Here is a 16,223-nt window from a genome sequence, read left to right as displayed (position 1 = left end):
GTGTCATCACAATCAGCGTGCTTCCAGAATTCCTTTACTAGCTTCTCATATACTGGTCCTCGAAGTCGATTGAAGTAGTTTCCCCAACCTTGAGCTTGGACTTCAGGACGGAGATCAAACCCATTTGCAGCCAAGTTGTCAAAGTTGAATCTCCATTCTGCAAGGACTTGGAGTTCCTCAGGAGGAAATACACAGTGAACGGCACAGCCCCGTTCTGCAATAGGAACAACCTGCTCTTGAGCTTGAGCTTGTTCTTGTGCTGGGTTCTCAGAGCCCCGTTGACCCGTTGCCAAACCGACTACCATGTGAGGGAACTGAGGTGCATCTGCAGTAGATCTTCTAGTTTGTCTCACCATCTTGAAGAGGTTGAAGGTTTGAGGTAGAAGATGAAGTTTGAAGGATGAAGAGAGATCGAGAGAGAATTCGAGAGAAAGGCGGTTTTGAAAAGCAGAGAGTGCGAGAGTGAAAACCGGAAGTGTGAGAGAACGTGTGTGAGTAGTGGGTTTTATCAAATAACCGTTGTTGATTCAAAAAGCACTTTAAGATCAACGGTTGAAAATTAAAGATAGATAGTAACAGTAAAATACACAATCACACACAGAAGATAAGCATATCTACACGCAATCACAACAGACTGTCACACGGGCACAAGGAACTATGCATCAGAAATTCTGACGCACGTGTTGTTGTCTCAGCTTCAGAGTCAGTACCAGTGGGCACACACACTCTGATTGAGTTACCTTCTGGACTAGACATCTTCTGATCAAGAAGTATCATAGTCAGAGGTTCTGATCTATCTTCACTCTGGACAAAAGTCCATGTTTAGATTTTTCAGAATAAAATTAAATCTATCTTCAGCTAAGGGCTTTGTAAAGATATCTGCCCATTGATGGTCAGTATCAACAAACTTCAGAAGAAGTACGCCCTTCTGCACATAATCTCTAATGAAGTGATACTTTACCTCAATGTGCTTTGCCCTTGAATGCAAGATAGGATTCTTGCTCAACGAAATTGCAGCAGTGTTATCACAATAGATTGGGATATTGCTCTCAAGGATCTGATAATCCTCCAGCTGATGTTTCATCCAGAGCATCTGAGTGCTGCATATCGCTGCTGAGATATATTCTGCCTCTGCAGTTGATAGTGCAATGGTTGATTGCCTCTTGCTTGCCCATGAGACTAGATTGCTTCCCAGAAATTGACAATTTCCAGAAGTACTTTTTCTCTCAGTTCTATCTCCAGCATAATCAGCATCACAATAACCTGAAAGCTTATACTCTGATGTTTTCTTATACATCAAGCCAAGGTTAGTGGTGCCTTTCAGATACCTTAGGATCCTCTTAACAGCAGTTAAGTGGGTTTCCCTTGGATCTGATTGGAAACGAGCACATAAATGAACACTAAATAATATGTCTGGCCTAGATGCAGTTAAGTACAGAAGTGAACCTATCATGCCACGATAGAGCTTCTGACATACTTTACCACTTATATCTTCTTTTTCCAGAATGCATGTTGGATGCATTGGAGTCTTGGCCACTGTAGATTCCAGCATATTGAACTTCTTCAGAAGTTCTTTAGTGTACTTGCTCTGATGGATATATGTTCCTTCTGGTGTTTGATTAACTTGTATTCCCAGAAAGTACTTTAATTCTCCCATCATACTCATCTCAAATTCAGCCTGCATCATCTCAGAAAATTCTTTGCATAGAGATTGATTAGCAGAACCAAATATAATATCATCAACATAAATTTGCACAATTAAGATATCATCTTTATAAGTCTTGCAAAAGAGAGTTGTATCTACTTTACCCCTTACAAACTCATTCTCCAGAAGGAATGAGCTAAGTCTCTCATACCATGCTCTGGGAGCTTGCTTCAGACCGTAGAGTGATTTCTTCAATTTGAACACATGGTCTGGTTTCTTTTCATCTTCAAAACCTGGGGGTTGATGAACATAGACTTCCTCTGAGATATAACCATTTAGGAAGGCACTCTTTACGTCCATCTGATGTAGAACTATGTTGTGATTTACTGAGAAAGAAATCAATAGTCTGATTGCCTCCAGTCTTGCTACTGGAGCAAATGTTTCAGTGTAGTCTATTCCTTCCTGCTGGCTGTAGCCTTGAGCAACTAGCCTTGCCTTGTTTCTGACTACATCTCCTTTCTCATTTAGCTTGTTTCTGAATACCCATTTCGTTCCAATAACATGGACATTCTCAGGCTTCTTCACTAAGCTCCAAACATCGTTCTTGGAGAATTGATTCAATTCTTCTTCCATGGCCAGAATCCAATCCTTGTCCTGAAGAGCTTCATCTATGGACTTGGGTTCAATTAAGGACACCAATCCTTTCAGACTCAGCAAGGTCTCTTCAGAGGGTCTGAAGGCAGATCTGGTTCTGACTGGTTCATCTTTGTTGCCCAGAATCAATTCCTTAGGATGAGCTGCAGTGATTCTGCTCTTCTTCAGAGTTTGTGAGTTAGAGGGACCAGCTTCTTCCTCTGGTTCATCTTCCTCTGGCTCAACTTCCTCTGGAGCTTTGCCTTTGTCAGAAACATTAATGCTTAAATCTGCAAACTTTTCAACTAGCTTTGACTGGTCAGAGTCAAGCTTATCATCAAATCTAACATGAATAGATTCTTCAATAGTCTTAGCATCAGTATTATAAAATCTAAAACCTTTAGATCTATCAGAATAACCAAGTAATAGACACTTAGAAGATTTAGCATCAAATTTATGCAATCTATCCTTAGTATTGAGAACATAACAAACACAGCCAAAAGGATGAAAATAAGAAATGTTGGGTTTTATGTTCTTCCACAATTCATAAGGAGTCTTATTCAGAATTGGTCTCACAGAGATTCTGTTCTGAATGTAACATGCTGTATTTACTGCCTCTGCCCAAAAGTGCTTAGCTATGCCAGTTTCTTGGAGCATGGTTCTAGCCATCTCCTGAAGAGTTCTGTTCTTCCTCTCAACAACACCATTTTGTTGAGGAGTTCTGGGACAAGAGAAATCATGTGCAATTCCATAGGAATCAAACAGACTCTCAAACTTGTCATTCTCAAACTCTCCACCATGGTCACTTCTGACACGCACAATTCTACAAGCCTTCTCGTTTTGCACTTGAGCAATGAAGGTAGAGAACACAGCATGAGACTCATCCTTGCGGGTTAGAAACTTTACCCATGTCCAGCGGCTATAGTCATCAACGATAACCATCCCATATCTCTTGCCACCTATAGACTCAGTTTTCACTGGTCCAAACAGGTCGATATGCAGAAGTTCTAACGGCCTTGAGGTTGAGACAACATTCTTTGCCTTGAAAGGGACTTTTGTGAATTTGCCTTTCTGACATGCTTCACAAAGAGCGTCTGAAGCGAACTTCAGATTGGGTAAGCCCCTGACAAGGTTTAGCTTGCTCAGCTGAGAAATCTTTCTCATACTGGCATGCCCTAACCGTCTATGCCATACCCACTGCTCTTCATTAACAGACAGAAGGCACTTCACATTCTGAGCCTCCAACTCAGATAATCTGATCTTATAAATGTTGTTCTTCCTCTTGCTGTTAAACAGAACAGAGCCATCGATCTGACTTACAGCCCGGCAGGACTTTTGATTGAATATAACATCATAACCCTTGTCAGCTAATTGACTTATAGACAATAAGTTATGTGTTAAGCCGTCTACCAATAAAACATTATCAATGCATGGACTACTATCTACACAAATAGTACCAATACCAATAATTTTACCCTTTTCATTTCCTCCGAAGCCAACTTCGCCTCCAGGCTTAAGTTTCAGCTCTCGGAACATACGCTTTTCTCCCGTCATGTGACGCGAGCATCCACTGTCCAGATACCATGATTGGTGTTTCAGTGGAGCTATCAAGGATATCTGCAACATAGATAATCTTGTCCTTAGGTACCCACTTTCTGGGTCCTCTTTTGTTAGTTACCCCAAAGGTTCTGATCACCTTGGGTGTCTCAACATGATATTTTAAAGGAATATTTGCGTGATATTTAGTCACAGAGAAAGACCCCTTTTTAAGAGGGTTTTTAGCAACTTCAGCAGGTACAGGATCAGGCAATATGGTACCAGAGGGAACAAAGCATTCATACAAGGATTTAGCTTTAGACACAGAAGGCTCATTTCTAATTGGTTTAGAATAGCCAATGCCATGCATTCCATTTTTGCTTACACCATAGATCATTGAAGCCATTAAGCTTCTATCTACGCTTTTAGCCAGGAATCTTTGAAAAGATTTTTCATACTTAGATTCATGCTTACTATCAGAGGCATCGCAGGCAATAACTTCTTCTAACTTTGCAATTTGATTCTTAAGCACAGAGTTAGAATTAACTAAAGCATGGTTATCATTTTTCAAATCAGATATGATTTTCTCATGTTCAGAAGGAGTTTTAGAAACAGCAGATAAGTTCTTTTTCAGCTTCTTATGCTTAGACAACAAGGAGTTATACTTATCCATGATATCAGACAAAGCATGTTTCAGTTCAGAGGTAGAGAAGGAAGCAAATACCTCATTTTCATCGTCAGAGTCTGGATCTCCTTCTGATTCTGAGTCAGAGTCAACAGCTTCCTTTGACTCTGTTCCTTTGTCTTTGACAATAGCCATGAGTCCTTGGACTTCACCATCAGAGTCAACATCCTCTGACTCTGATTCATCGAATGTCACCATCAGACTCTTCTTGGTCTTGAAGTGCTTCTTTGGCTTCTTGTCCTTCTTCAATTTTGGACAGTCACTTTTGTAGTGCCCTGATTCTTTGCACTCAAAGCAAGTGACTTCCTTGATTGATGACTTCTTCTGACCTGAGGATTCAGACTTTCCTCTTGCCTTTCCAGAGCCTTTGAACTTGCTCTGCCTGTGCTTCCAGATGCGGTTGAGTCTCTTGGAGATCAGAGTCAGCTCATCTTCATCAGAATCTTCTGATGCTTCTTCAGATTCTTCTTCTTCAGCTTGAAGAGCCTTTGACTTCTCAACCTTAGCCTTTTCAGATTTGGATTTCAAGGCTATGGACTTTTTCCTGAGATCTTGCATCTCTGAGCGCTTCAGCTCATGGCATTTCAAAATGCTGATGAGTTCTTCTAAACTCATATTCTCAACGTCTCTCGTGAGCTCTATTGAAGTCACCAAAGGCATCCAACTTTCAGGAAGGCACCTGATGACCCTTATGACATGATCTTTTGTTGTGTAGCTCTTGTTGAGAGGACGTATGCCAGCTACAAGCAGTTGAAATCTGGAGAACATTTCTTCAATGGACTCATTTGGCTCCATGATGAAGGATTCATACTTTTGGATCAAAGACAATGCCTTTGATTCTTTGACTTTCTTGTTTCCTTCATGAGACATCTTCAGAGAATCAAAAATGCCTTTAGCAAACTCACGATCTGTAATCTTCTGGTACTCCTCATAGGAGATAGCACTTAGAAGAATTGCTCTTGCTTTGTGATGTTGTGAGTACAGCTTCTTTTGATCTGCAGTCATCTCTGACCTTGGGATCTTCTTGCCATCTGCATCAACTGGACGCTCGTAGCCATCCACAATAATATCCCAGAGATCTGCATCGAAACCCAGAAAGAAACTTTCCAGTCTATCTTTCCAATATTCGAACCTTTGACCATCGAACATAGGAGGCTTTGCGTTGTAACCATCTCTTTGAGTTTCACTGGTGGTGGCAGCCATTGTTTTTCACACCGGCCCGGATCACTGAACACTGTTAGGTGTGGTAATCAGAACTTGCGCTCTGATACCAATTGAAGGTATGAAAAACGGTAGAAAGGGGGGTTTGAATAACGTTTTCAGTACAAAACTACCACCTTAAGGATTTTAACAAATCTTTTCGAGAACTAAGTGCAAAAGATAGAGATAGAAAAGCACACAAGTATTTTATCCTGGTTCACTTGATAAATCCCTCAAGCTAATCCAGTCCACCCGTTAAGGTGATTTCTTCCTTCTTAGAATGAAGGCAATCCACTAATCAGATAATTGTTACAACTGCACTTGAAACCTACAAGTGACTAACAATACACTGACTTAGCTATCACTAAGATTCACTCTCTTAGTCTTCTCTAGGATCCGATCAACCTTGATCTCCTAAAGGAATCACCACTAAGATTCACTCTCTTAGTCTTCTTAAGGATACTGACCTACCCGGTCCCTTAAGGAAAATCAAACAACTGTTTGAGGTTGGTGTTTACAAGGGTTTGCTTCTGAATAAGCTGAGTGTAAACTAAATAAATTACAAGATGAAAGAAAGCTTAGAATATTTTGAATATCTTGCGCGTGTGTTGCTTCTTAGTTTCTTCTTATTCTGGCCGCTTCTTTCAATCTTCAGCCTCTATATATACTCCAAGGATTAGGGTTGAGCGTTGCATGGAAATGCTACCGTTGGAGGGCAGTTCTGGAAAATCCAGCTTCTGCTGTGTCTGAGACTGTTAGGTAGGTCGTCAGGATAGTACATATGCTTTTGTACTTGGATAGCGACGCGACCTTTAAACCTAGGAGACTTCTGATCAGGGGAATGCTTCATATTGGAACTTGTGAAGCCGGTTGATCAGAGTCAGAGGGAAAGCACAGATCCTCTGACCATTGTATCTTCTGATTCTGAACTCAGAGGGAAGAACATGGCCTTCAGAGTTTCTTGCTTCTGGACTTCAGAGTTTCCACTATTCAGCTTCTGGATCTTCAGAGTCTTCTACACCATCAGAACATCTGAACCTTCAGTGTTTCTTGGTTGTCAGAACTTCTGGATCTTCAGAGCTTCTAGCGACTGAGTCCACATCAGAGTTTGTATAGCTTCAGATCTTCTGAAGCTTTTCCACTGTTCATACTGAACATGGTGAATGCGAAAGCGTTGCTTGGGTTACCCTTTATACATAGTGCTTCTGATTTGTGTGAGATTGAGTTGAGGTCAGAGCCTGTAAATAGCACACTCAGAAAAACACGTTAGAGTACCACAATTGTTCATATCAAAAGGTTAACTTGTAATCATCAAAACATAGAGTTGTACTACTAGATCAAAACTTGATCTTACATACTGGTGCAATCTCACTCAGTAAGAATCCAATCTTACACTCAAGGGAAAAACACATTGAGGTAAAGTATCACTTTGTTAGAGATTATGTTCAGAAGGGCGTACTTCTTCTGAAGTTTGTTGATACTGACCATCAATGGGCAGATATCTTTACAAAGCCCTTAGCAGAGGATAGATTTAATTTTATACTGAAAAATCTGAATATGGACTTTTGTCCAGTATGAAGATAGATCAGAACCTCGGACTATGATGCTTCCTCATCAGAAGATGTCTAGTTCAGAAGGTAACCTCGTCAGATGCTAAGTACCCATTGGTGCTTACTCTGAGACAAGACAGTAAACGTGTGTCAGTTTATTCTGATGCCTCGTTCCTTACGCCCCTCGGATAATCTGTTGTAATGAGTGTAGATGTGCTTATTCTCCACCGTGTGTTTTCTGTATTAATTGTTCATAATGATGTCTTTAATTTTTAGCTGTTGATTTTACTTTTGTTTTACAATCAACAACGGTTACTTTCTAAAAACCACTACGCACACACGTTTTCCATCACTCGTGTTTTTTGCTTCTCTCTCATGTTTGCAAAAACCTTTATCTTCTTCAATTCCTCTTCTACCCAAGCCTCAAACCTTCAATTATGGTGAGATCTGAAAGAGCTGATTCCGATGAAAGGGCTGATTCCGCCGATGGAAGAGTGTTCCCAAGGATGGTAGTGGGTCTTCCAACAGGGCAAGTGGGTCTCGTTCTTCGTCCCAGATCGACAGAGGGTGCTCAAGCACAAGTTCAAGATGTTGAGGATGTTGTACCTTTGTCTCAAAGGAGTTGCGCAGTTACATGCGTCTTCCCTCCAGAAGAACTTCAAGTTCTTGCGGAATGGCGTTTCGACCTAGACAACATTGCTGCTAATGGGGTCGATCTTCGTCCTGAAGTACAGTCTACGAAAAACTGGTGAAGGAATTCTGGAAGCATGCTGATTGCAATGAGTATCAGGTTGTGTCTTTTGTTCTGGGAAAAAAGATTATCATCTCAAAGAAGTCTTTTGTAAGACTTCTGGGTGCAGATACAAGTCGTGGCTACAGATTTCAGATGCAAGAGTCAAAAATCAAGACATGTACCAAGGAGAAGGTCCACAAGGCTTTATACTCTACATGGAGACCGGGGAAAACTGATTGCAAGACAAAGGATCTTCATCCTGACCTGAGAATCTCGCACAAGATCCTCCTGAACTGCATAAATCAAAGACCAAAGGGAAGCTCTCCAGATTACATCAATTTCACCCAGAAGGTGATGCTTTTCTTCATCAAGGAGCACACCAAAGTCTGTCTGCCTTACTTTCTATTCTTCTATCTGAAGGAATGCATCAAAAAGTTAAGGACTACTGCTTCACCAAAGTCTGCCATCAAATACATGCCTTTTGGCAGATTACTATCTGACTTCTTCATTGAGAGCAAACTGATATCTGCTCTGACTAAAGTTGGATGCACTGAAGACCTAACAAAAATTGTTGGAGATGTCTTCACTCTCACATCATTGAAGAGAATGGGCTTGGTGTTAACAAAAGTTGAGGTTAACCCTGCTACTGCAAAGTCAAGAGCAAGAAGAATCCCTCTGAAGGACTACCCTCTCTGGTCAAAGGCTGATGATCCAGAGGCTATCAGGTTCTATCTTGATGATCTGAAGCAACAAGGCTTTGTGATTGATGTGGATGAATTCTTCAGAAATCTTCCTGAACCTCCAGACTTTGAGTCTCCCAAGAAGAAGAAGACCAAGAGAAAGCTAGTGGAACCATCCGAGACAAATGATCCTTCTGATGGTGATGATAATAATGATGATGAACCTCTGCCTCAGAAGAAAGCAAAGAAGGTCCGAATTGAAACGCAAGTCATTCATCTGGAGCCAACTCTGGAGCCTACTAAAGCTGCAATCTCTTCCAGAGTCACAAGATCTGCAGTCAGAGCTTCAAGTAAGTTTATTGCTCTTTCTGATGACGATTATTTAAATCTGCTTGATGCAATTCCTGTTGTTTCCAACCCTGAACCCACACAAATTGATCAACCCACTTCACACAATTCTCCACCTAGGGCTTCATTCTTTCAACCCTCCATTGAGGAAGAACCCCTCTGGAAAATGCTCCAAACTCCTAAGTCCACTACACCAACCTCACCCATTATCCTTCCATACACTCCATAAACCTCTGAACCATAGGCTTCTCAGACACAAGCTCTAGAGATACCAACCACTGAAAAGTCTAACTCTGAGCCTCAACCATCTGATCACTCACATCAGGAACCCTCTGATAGAGAAATTCCCTCTCCTACTCCCTCTGTCTCTTTTCCCACAAATGTTCCATTTTCCGCTCCTTCAAATAAATCTGAAGCCTCTCGCCAATTCTTTCAAATTGCTAGAGAAATAATTTCAGAACTTCCCGAACATTTCTTAAATGTTCCAAGTCCAAACCGCTACTCTGGACCAAGACCAGAACCTCTGACTGCTCCTGATTTTCCAATCCATGCAGTCCCTCTGTCTTCAGTACCACCGCTTCTTCCTCCTTCTCCTCCACCTCAAAATGAAAACTCTGTCTCTGACCAATCTCCAAATCCTGAGACTAAAGTTTCTCAGCCAAACCCTGAGACTAATACCTCTGAACCCCAAACTGTGCAAATTCGTTCTCCTCATGGTGTCTCTGAAGCTACAAGTAGCAATCATCCTTCTTCACCTGAAACCTACCTCTCCATTGTTCCCTATACCCAACTCAGACCAAACACCCTGCTTGATTGCATCAACTTATTTAATCATGTAGCATCTTTAAGGGTTCGCAATGTGCATGGTCGCACTGACCTCAGTGAGAAACCAGACCTGGTTGCTGAAGACTGGGATCGTCTTTGCACTTGGATGCTTGACCAAGCGGCAGTAATGCTGGGTTTCCTTACTGCTGAAAGGGATCAAAGAGTTGAAACTTCTAGTCAACGTTTCAGAAGAAGAAAAGCACTGAATGAACAAAGGTTGAGAAATCAACTTCATGCTGCTATTGAAGAAGCTAGAAAGAAGAAAGAACAAGAAGAAGAAGCAGCAAGACTTGAAGCTGAACAACGTGAAGCTGCAAGGTTGCAAGCTCTGGAACAACCAGCTAGATTGCAAGCTCAAGCTGAGGCTCTTAGAACTCAAGCACCTGAATTATTCCATTTACTGATGTTGCCTCCATATCTGCTCAAGTTCCTCACTCTGATCAAGCTGTTCCATCTGCTCAAGCACAGTCAGACTCAAGACTTTAACTCATTGAACAAAGACTTGATTCTCATGAAGCTCTTCTTCAGAGTCTTAAAGAGATGTGCACAGAACTTATGAAGAGGACACCCAAGCCTTAGTCTTTAGGAACTCTCTTTTATTCTGTTCTTCTACTATGTTACTATGTTTTCGTATTTAACTATGTTTCTTTTATCAAATTATCGTTTTTCTTTCCTATGTGCTTGCATAATTACTTGCTCATCATTACTGTGTTTTTTCTCATACGCATTAATCAACAAACAAGTTTTTTTATTAATAACATCATTCATACATTGCATTGATACATTTAAAAAGGAGGATTTTTCCTCAATAATCTACACTGCCTACGCATCGCTGCTTTCTCAAGCTCCAGACTGTTGGATTTATTAATCCAGCGTCACCCTTAGGATTCGATGGGCTTAACATCCCACCCCATGGCGCTTAACATCGCAGCCCCTTGAGGACTCTGTGCTATAAGGAAATAAAGTTGCGCCCTCACTAACAGCAATTGCTTTTGGCGTAGTGGTAAGCGCTTGATCTAATAAGTGGTATCAGAGCAAGGTCATGGGTTCGAATCCCCCGGCTAACACTGGGGGGGAGATTGTTGGATTTATTAATCCAGCGTCACCCTTAGGATTCGATGGGCTTAACATCCCACCCCATGGCGCTTAACATCGCAGCCCCTTGAGGACTCTGTGCTATAAGGAAATAAAGTTGCGCCCTCACTAACAGCAATTGCTTTTGGCGTAGTGGTAAGCGCTTGATCCAATATTTAGGTGGCGTCTGATTGGTTCAATTGAAAACACACGGATCACCATTTTAAATCATCTATAACCGTGGATAAGATAAAATCCAACGGTTACCATTTGCTCAATGCGATATCCAAACAACAATCATCTTCTATAAAACCCCTCTTAATCCTTGTTCAATTACATCATCACCTTCCCTTCCCCAGCGGCATACTACAAACACTTCATCCCGCACAAGTCACGATAAGAATTTAGTGTCACTACTAGAAAGATGAGGAAAGGTGCTAAAGAGAGAAAGAAAGGAGGCCTAAAGAAGAAGCCAGTTTCAAGGTCAGAGAAGGCTGGTCTCCAATTCCCCGTTGGGAGGATTGGACGTTACCTTAAGAAAGGAAGGTACGCTAAGCGTGTTGGTACTGGTGCTCCTGTTTACATGGCTGCTGTTCTCGAATATCTTACTATTGAGGTAACTTTTCATTTCCCTTTCAATTATGTTTTAAATTTTTGTGATTATGCAATTGATTCCCAACCCTATTGGGTTCTTGCGTATGTGGTTGCTCAGGTGCTTGAGTTGTCTGGGAATGCAGCTCTTGACAATAAGAAGAAACGGATTAGTCTGAGACACATTTTGCTGGCAATCAGGAACGATGGAGAGCTTGGGAAATTGCTGGATGGGGTCACCATTGCTCATGGTGGTGTTGTCCCTAAAATCAACCCAGTGTTGTTGTTTGAGAAGAAAGCTGATAAGGCTCCCAAAACACCCAAGTCTCCCAAGGAGCCAAATTCCCCCAAGGAGGCCAATTTTACCTCTAAGGATGTTGAGCCCTAAAAATAATTGATTTTTGAAATCTTTTTCAATCTTAAGTTTTTGTTCTTAAATCGTATTCAGATCAGAGATCTAATTTTGTGGTTTTAATGCATCTTGTTTAATAAAGTTGATTTGATCTTGATTATTATAGGTTTTAATTTGTATTCAAATTCATATCGCCTATATTGAGTTTGAATTTGTGTTCAATGTTTAATGATAATATAATATATTTAATAATGGAGAGGATTCTGAAATTGATAGAATGGATGATATATTTTACTAAACCCATTCTTTTGGAAAAATCATATATCCAATGACGCTTGTTTGTTGGATTTGGGGATTTTGCGGCCAAGACTGTTTTTGAATTTTGAAGTTCGCGTAATTTTTCTTACTCATGAACCAATCATATTTTGGATTCTTGTTCTAGTAGATAATCAAGAATTGCAAATCCAACTTTTGATTATGATTTTACTAAAGAATCAGTTAAAATATTGAGTCAAATGTATTTTGTGGTCTAATGATCTATAGAAGTTGAAAGATTGCTTTCGAGAATTGAGACTTTCTCTTATTGATTTTACTCCCTTTAATTATAGTTTTACAATTACAAAGTCAACCAACTAACCCTCTCAATGTACTTTGCTTTTATTCTTGTACTCAATGACAATTCCAGAAGTTTTACCTTGTGGGGCCATATATTCATTTGATTTTTTTTACCAAACATAATTTTTTTTTGTCAAAGGCATAGAAACAAAAATTCTATATTAAATCCAAACTCGTGAATGAAACTCTGACCCATCAATCTCCGTCTCGAGGAGAAAGATACATGCAAACCAAAATTTAGCTCATGATATTTTCCAACTAACCAATTCGCTACTCTATTGGGGTTCTCATGAAACATGATACCACTTAATTCTTTCGTCATGTTTTTTTAAAATGAAAGATGATTTATTAATAAGAAAGCCTGAGGCAAAGAAGCAAAACAGGCAAAGTACATGTTACATGAGACTGAGTAGCAAGAGCCCACCACCAACCCGTAAAATGGCAATAGCGTAATCCCAAGAAAGAGCCGCATTAAAACCTTACTTGGAAAAACCCCTAGGGATAAAAACCTAGCAAGGAAAAAGAGTACCACAATCATGGGGTAGCCAATTTTGCAACTAAATACAATAGAGAACAACCCCTACTTTCATAAGAAAGCTAATGTAGCGTAGCCGAGAGTCGCACATGAAGTAACTGAGTCCAGAAGAAACCAGATTTTTAATTTTCGTACCTCAGCAAACAGCAACAGCACCAGCAAACAGCACCAACATTCTTCCAACTCCTAATTTTCGAACTACAGCAACCAGCAACAACAACAGCACCAGCGAACAGCAACAACACCAGCAAAATTCAATAGCAACAACATAACAACAACAGCACCAGCAAAGTTCAACAGCAACAGCAACATCATAACAGTAACAGCAACAACAGTAACAGCAGCAAACAGCAACAGCAAAAACAGCAGCAGCATTATTAACATCAACAGCAGCAGCAGCAACAACAAGAATTCCATGATTAATGCATCCGACAATCATCTAATAGCCTCATCAGATACCAGCCAGCGGTCCAAACGACTCCACAAACCATCATTGTGACTCGCATACCATGTGTACTCTCCATTAGCTAGAGGCAGATCAGATAAATTACTATCCTGGACAAACTGTTGAAAGGCTTCATCTCCAGCATCCAATGCCCCACATGAAGAGCATTCCGATCCCAAAAGTACAACATTAAAATCACCACCAAGAAACACCAATCCATCATGATTCAACACTAATACTGAATGCTCAAAAGTATGAATTATCACTGTCAAGAAAATAGACCATGAGTCTGAAACTATTGACAAAACACGGATGGAGCTCTTTTGCCACCCGCTGATCCAACAGAATGAACCTCAACATGACTCATCTACAAAGAATGCATCCATGTCTCCACAATATGCTGTTGCTGCTCACTTAATTTTGTTTCCTGAAGCAACAGAAGTTCTGGTTTCAAATGCAAAACAACTTTTTCACAGCCTCTCTTTTCGTTTGTTCCTCCTAAGCCCCGTACATTCCAAGTGAGCCAAGGCCCTAACATACTAATTGAGATGGGGATGATTTTCACGAATCTGAGCTTCTAAAAATCTCAGCATCAAAGCTTCTAACCCTCTTGGTTTAAGTCCCAACTATTTCCCAATCAGCCAGACTCTTTGTGCACGAGTTGTCACACCGTCTTCACCGGCTACAGGCTCTAAAAAATTCGCAGGCAAGGATTGGGGTTTGTTTTTTCTTCCCCTAGGACGCCCTCGCTGTGAACTTTTCTTTGAAGAATTTGTATTCGGGGAAATCACGGCGGCTGGCGACTCTGGTTTGCTAAACTCCACGCACGTAAGGGATAGGGCACTCTTCTGAGGAGTTTGTGTTGGAAAGGTCTCACGCACAATTGGAGCTTGCTGTCTAACAATTTGGTTTGGAGACGTACGCACGAAAACATCAACGTCGTTCTTTTCTTGAGAAGCTGAAATTGACGTGAAAAATTGATTTTTAGTAAACGCATAAGGCAAACACTGTTTCAACCCTTGAACTTGAGCTTGAAACGGGTCCCATTTAGCAGCTTGGTAAGGCCAACAATAATTCAGAAAAAGATCCTGTGAATTAAATGAATATCCTGTAACAGAAAATCTGTTACTACAATTAAGAGCAGAATTTTGAAAATCATTATTTAAAATTTCCTTCCCTTTTATCTTGATTCCTTCTGAAATTACTCTTTGCTTCCAGCCCTCAATTTCATCCAATGTATAACCTGACTCTTTCAAGACATGTAACTGCTCCTCTTGAATTTCCTCAGAATTGATTGCCTCATTATTCACGTTGAATTTAGTTTTCAAAAAATCTGCTCCTGTCAAGCTCTTCACCGGTACCACCGCGACCTCCGGCAAAGCCCCCAAACCAACATCAGCCTTGGCCTCAAAGTCAACGTCTTCCATCCTTGTTGGTGAATCACGTGATAAAGCTTGAAGACCCTCCATTCTATCATCCCTGTAAACTTCGTCTTCTTCATCGGTGTCAACGTCAAAGGCCGATTCGTAATCCTTGTTGTTTGGGCGTGAAAGCACATCAACAATTTTGGGCATCAAATTCTCTTTCACATCATCTGAAGGATCATCATCCTCTGAACCTCCATCAACCTCAGAGTTATAAATTTTCCACAGCGCTGATGACATGCCATAAAACGTACCATAATCAAAAGAGACATCATCCTTTTCTACTAAAATTATACATGAGGTGCCATCCACGTCCACTGCCATGGTGAAACACTGTAAAAGCTGATGGTGCAATCGAACTAGAATGCACGCATAATCAGCCCTATGGCGCAACTTAGTTGCTGTATCGGATTCCATGAAGCTTCCCAACCTATTTCCCACAGCAGTAAAGAAAGATTCGCACCATAGTCCCATCGGAACTTGCCACAGTCAGATCCAAACTAAATGTGCAACACCAAAAGTTAACGCTGTGCACGGTCTAATATCAGAGAACTCCTGCGCCAAAAAATGACCACACTCAGAGATTGTTTCTGTCATATCATCCTTATTCTCGAACTCTAACAAAACCTCATTTGGAACAAGTGGGATTAGACGAAAATTGTACAAGCCTATTTGTGCCAAATCATCTTGAAATACATCAAGTGGTTTTGCAGCAATCGTGCAAGCTTGCGCACAACGTTGGAACCACTCATCATCTATATCAGCAGCTGTGAAACGCAATTGGGACGTTCCAACATGTGATGCAAGCTCCTGAGGTCGTAAGCTATCAATTTTTTTGAGGGCAGGTTCGTTCCTAGTAGCCTTGTGCTGGTTCGGTGCCTTGGTCTCCATACTTTCCCTTGAATTTCAAATTTGTGGCGTTCTGGTGATGGTACCTTCGACACCCTAGGGGATTTTTGAACCCTTGCTTTCTGACACCACGAGGTAATTTCCTTCCAGACGCAAACCATGAAACATTCGAATCGCTGCCCAAGCTTCTTCATCATTCTAGAAACGCACAAATCCGAAGCGAAAACCGTCGTTGAAATTTCTTCTTGAACTGAATGAACACATGACGCAACCTTCCTGCTCTCCCAAAGATTGCACTTAATTTTGCCAATGTTATTCGATCACCCAAACCATCCACGAACACAAAAAAAGACTCCTCCCGCACCTTTGTTTTCTGTCGTTCTTGTTTCAGTTCAAGGGCTGGATTTTCGTTTTTCTGCTGCTGGTTGCGAACACATCCATTCCCTTGCCAGGACAACTATGATGGTCGACTCTGAGCGATGCCTGGACGCTGCCAATGATGC

The 16,223-nt window shown here is 41.0% G+C and overlaps 1 protein-coding gene across 1 annotated transcript; it reads left to right on the top strand.

The window, feature by feature from the left end:
* Positions 1–11,274: 11,274 nt before the first annotated feature.
* LOC130729237 (histone H2A-like) lies at positions 11,275–11,942 on the top strand. Its single transcript, XM_057580914.1, has 2 exons — positions 11,275–11,525; positions 11,622–11,942. The coding sequence occupies exons 1-2, from the start codon at positions 11,334–11,336 to the stop codon at positions 11,886–11,888; spliced, it is 459 nt and encodes a 152-aa protein (XP_057436897.1). The 5' UTR covers positions 11,275–11,333; the 3' UTR covers positions 11,889–11,942.
* The last annotated feature ends 4,281 nt before the right edge of the window (positions 11,943–16,223 follow it).

Source organism: Lotus japonicus, chromosome 1 (assembly GCF_012489685.1).
Source record: "Lotus japonicus ecotype B-129 chromosome 1, LjGifu_v1.2".
NCBI classification, from domain to species: Eukaryota; Viridiplantae; Streptophyta; class Magnoliopsida; order Fabales; family Fabaceae; genus Lotus; species Lotus japonicus.
The sequence above is the reverse complement of the archived record's forward strand: the minus strand, read 5'-3'. Positions and strand labels throughout refer to the sequence as shown.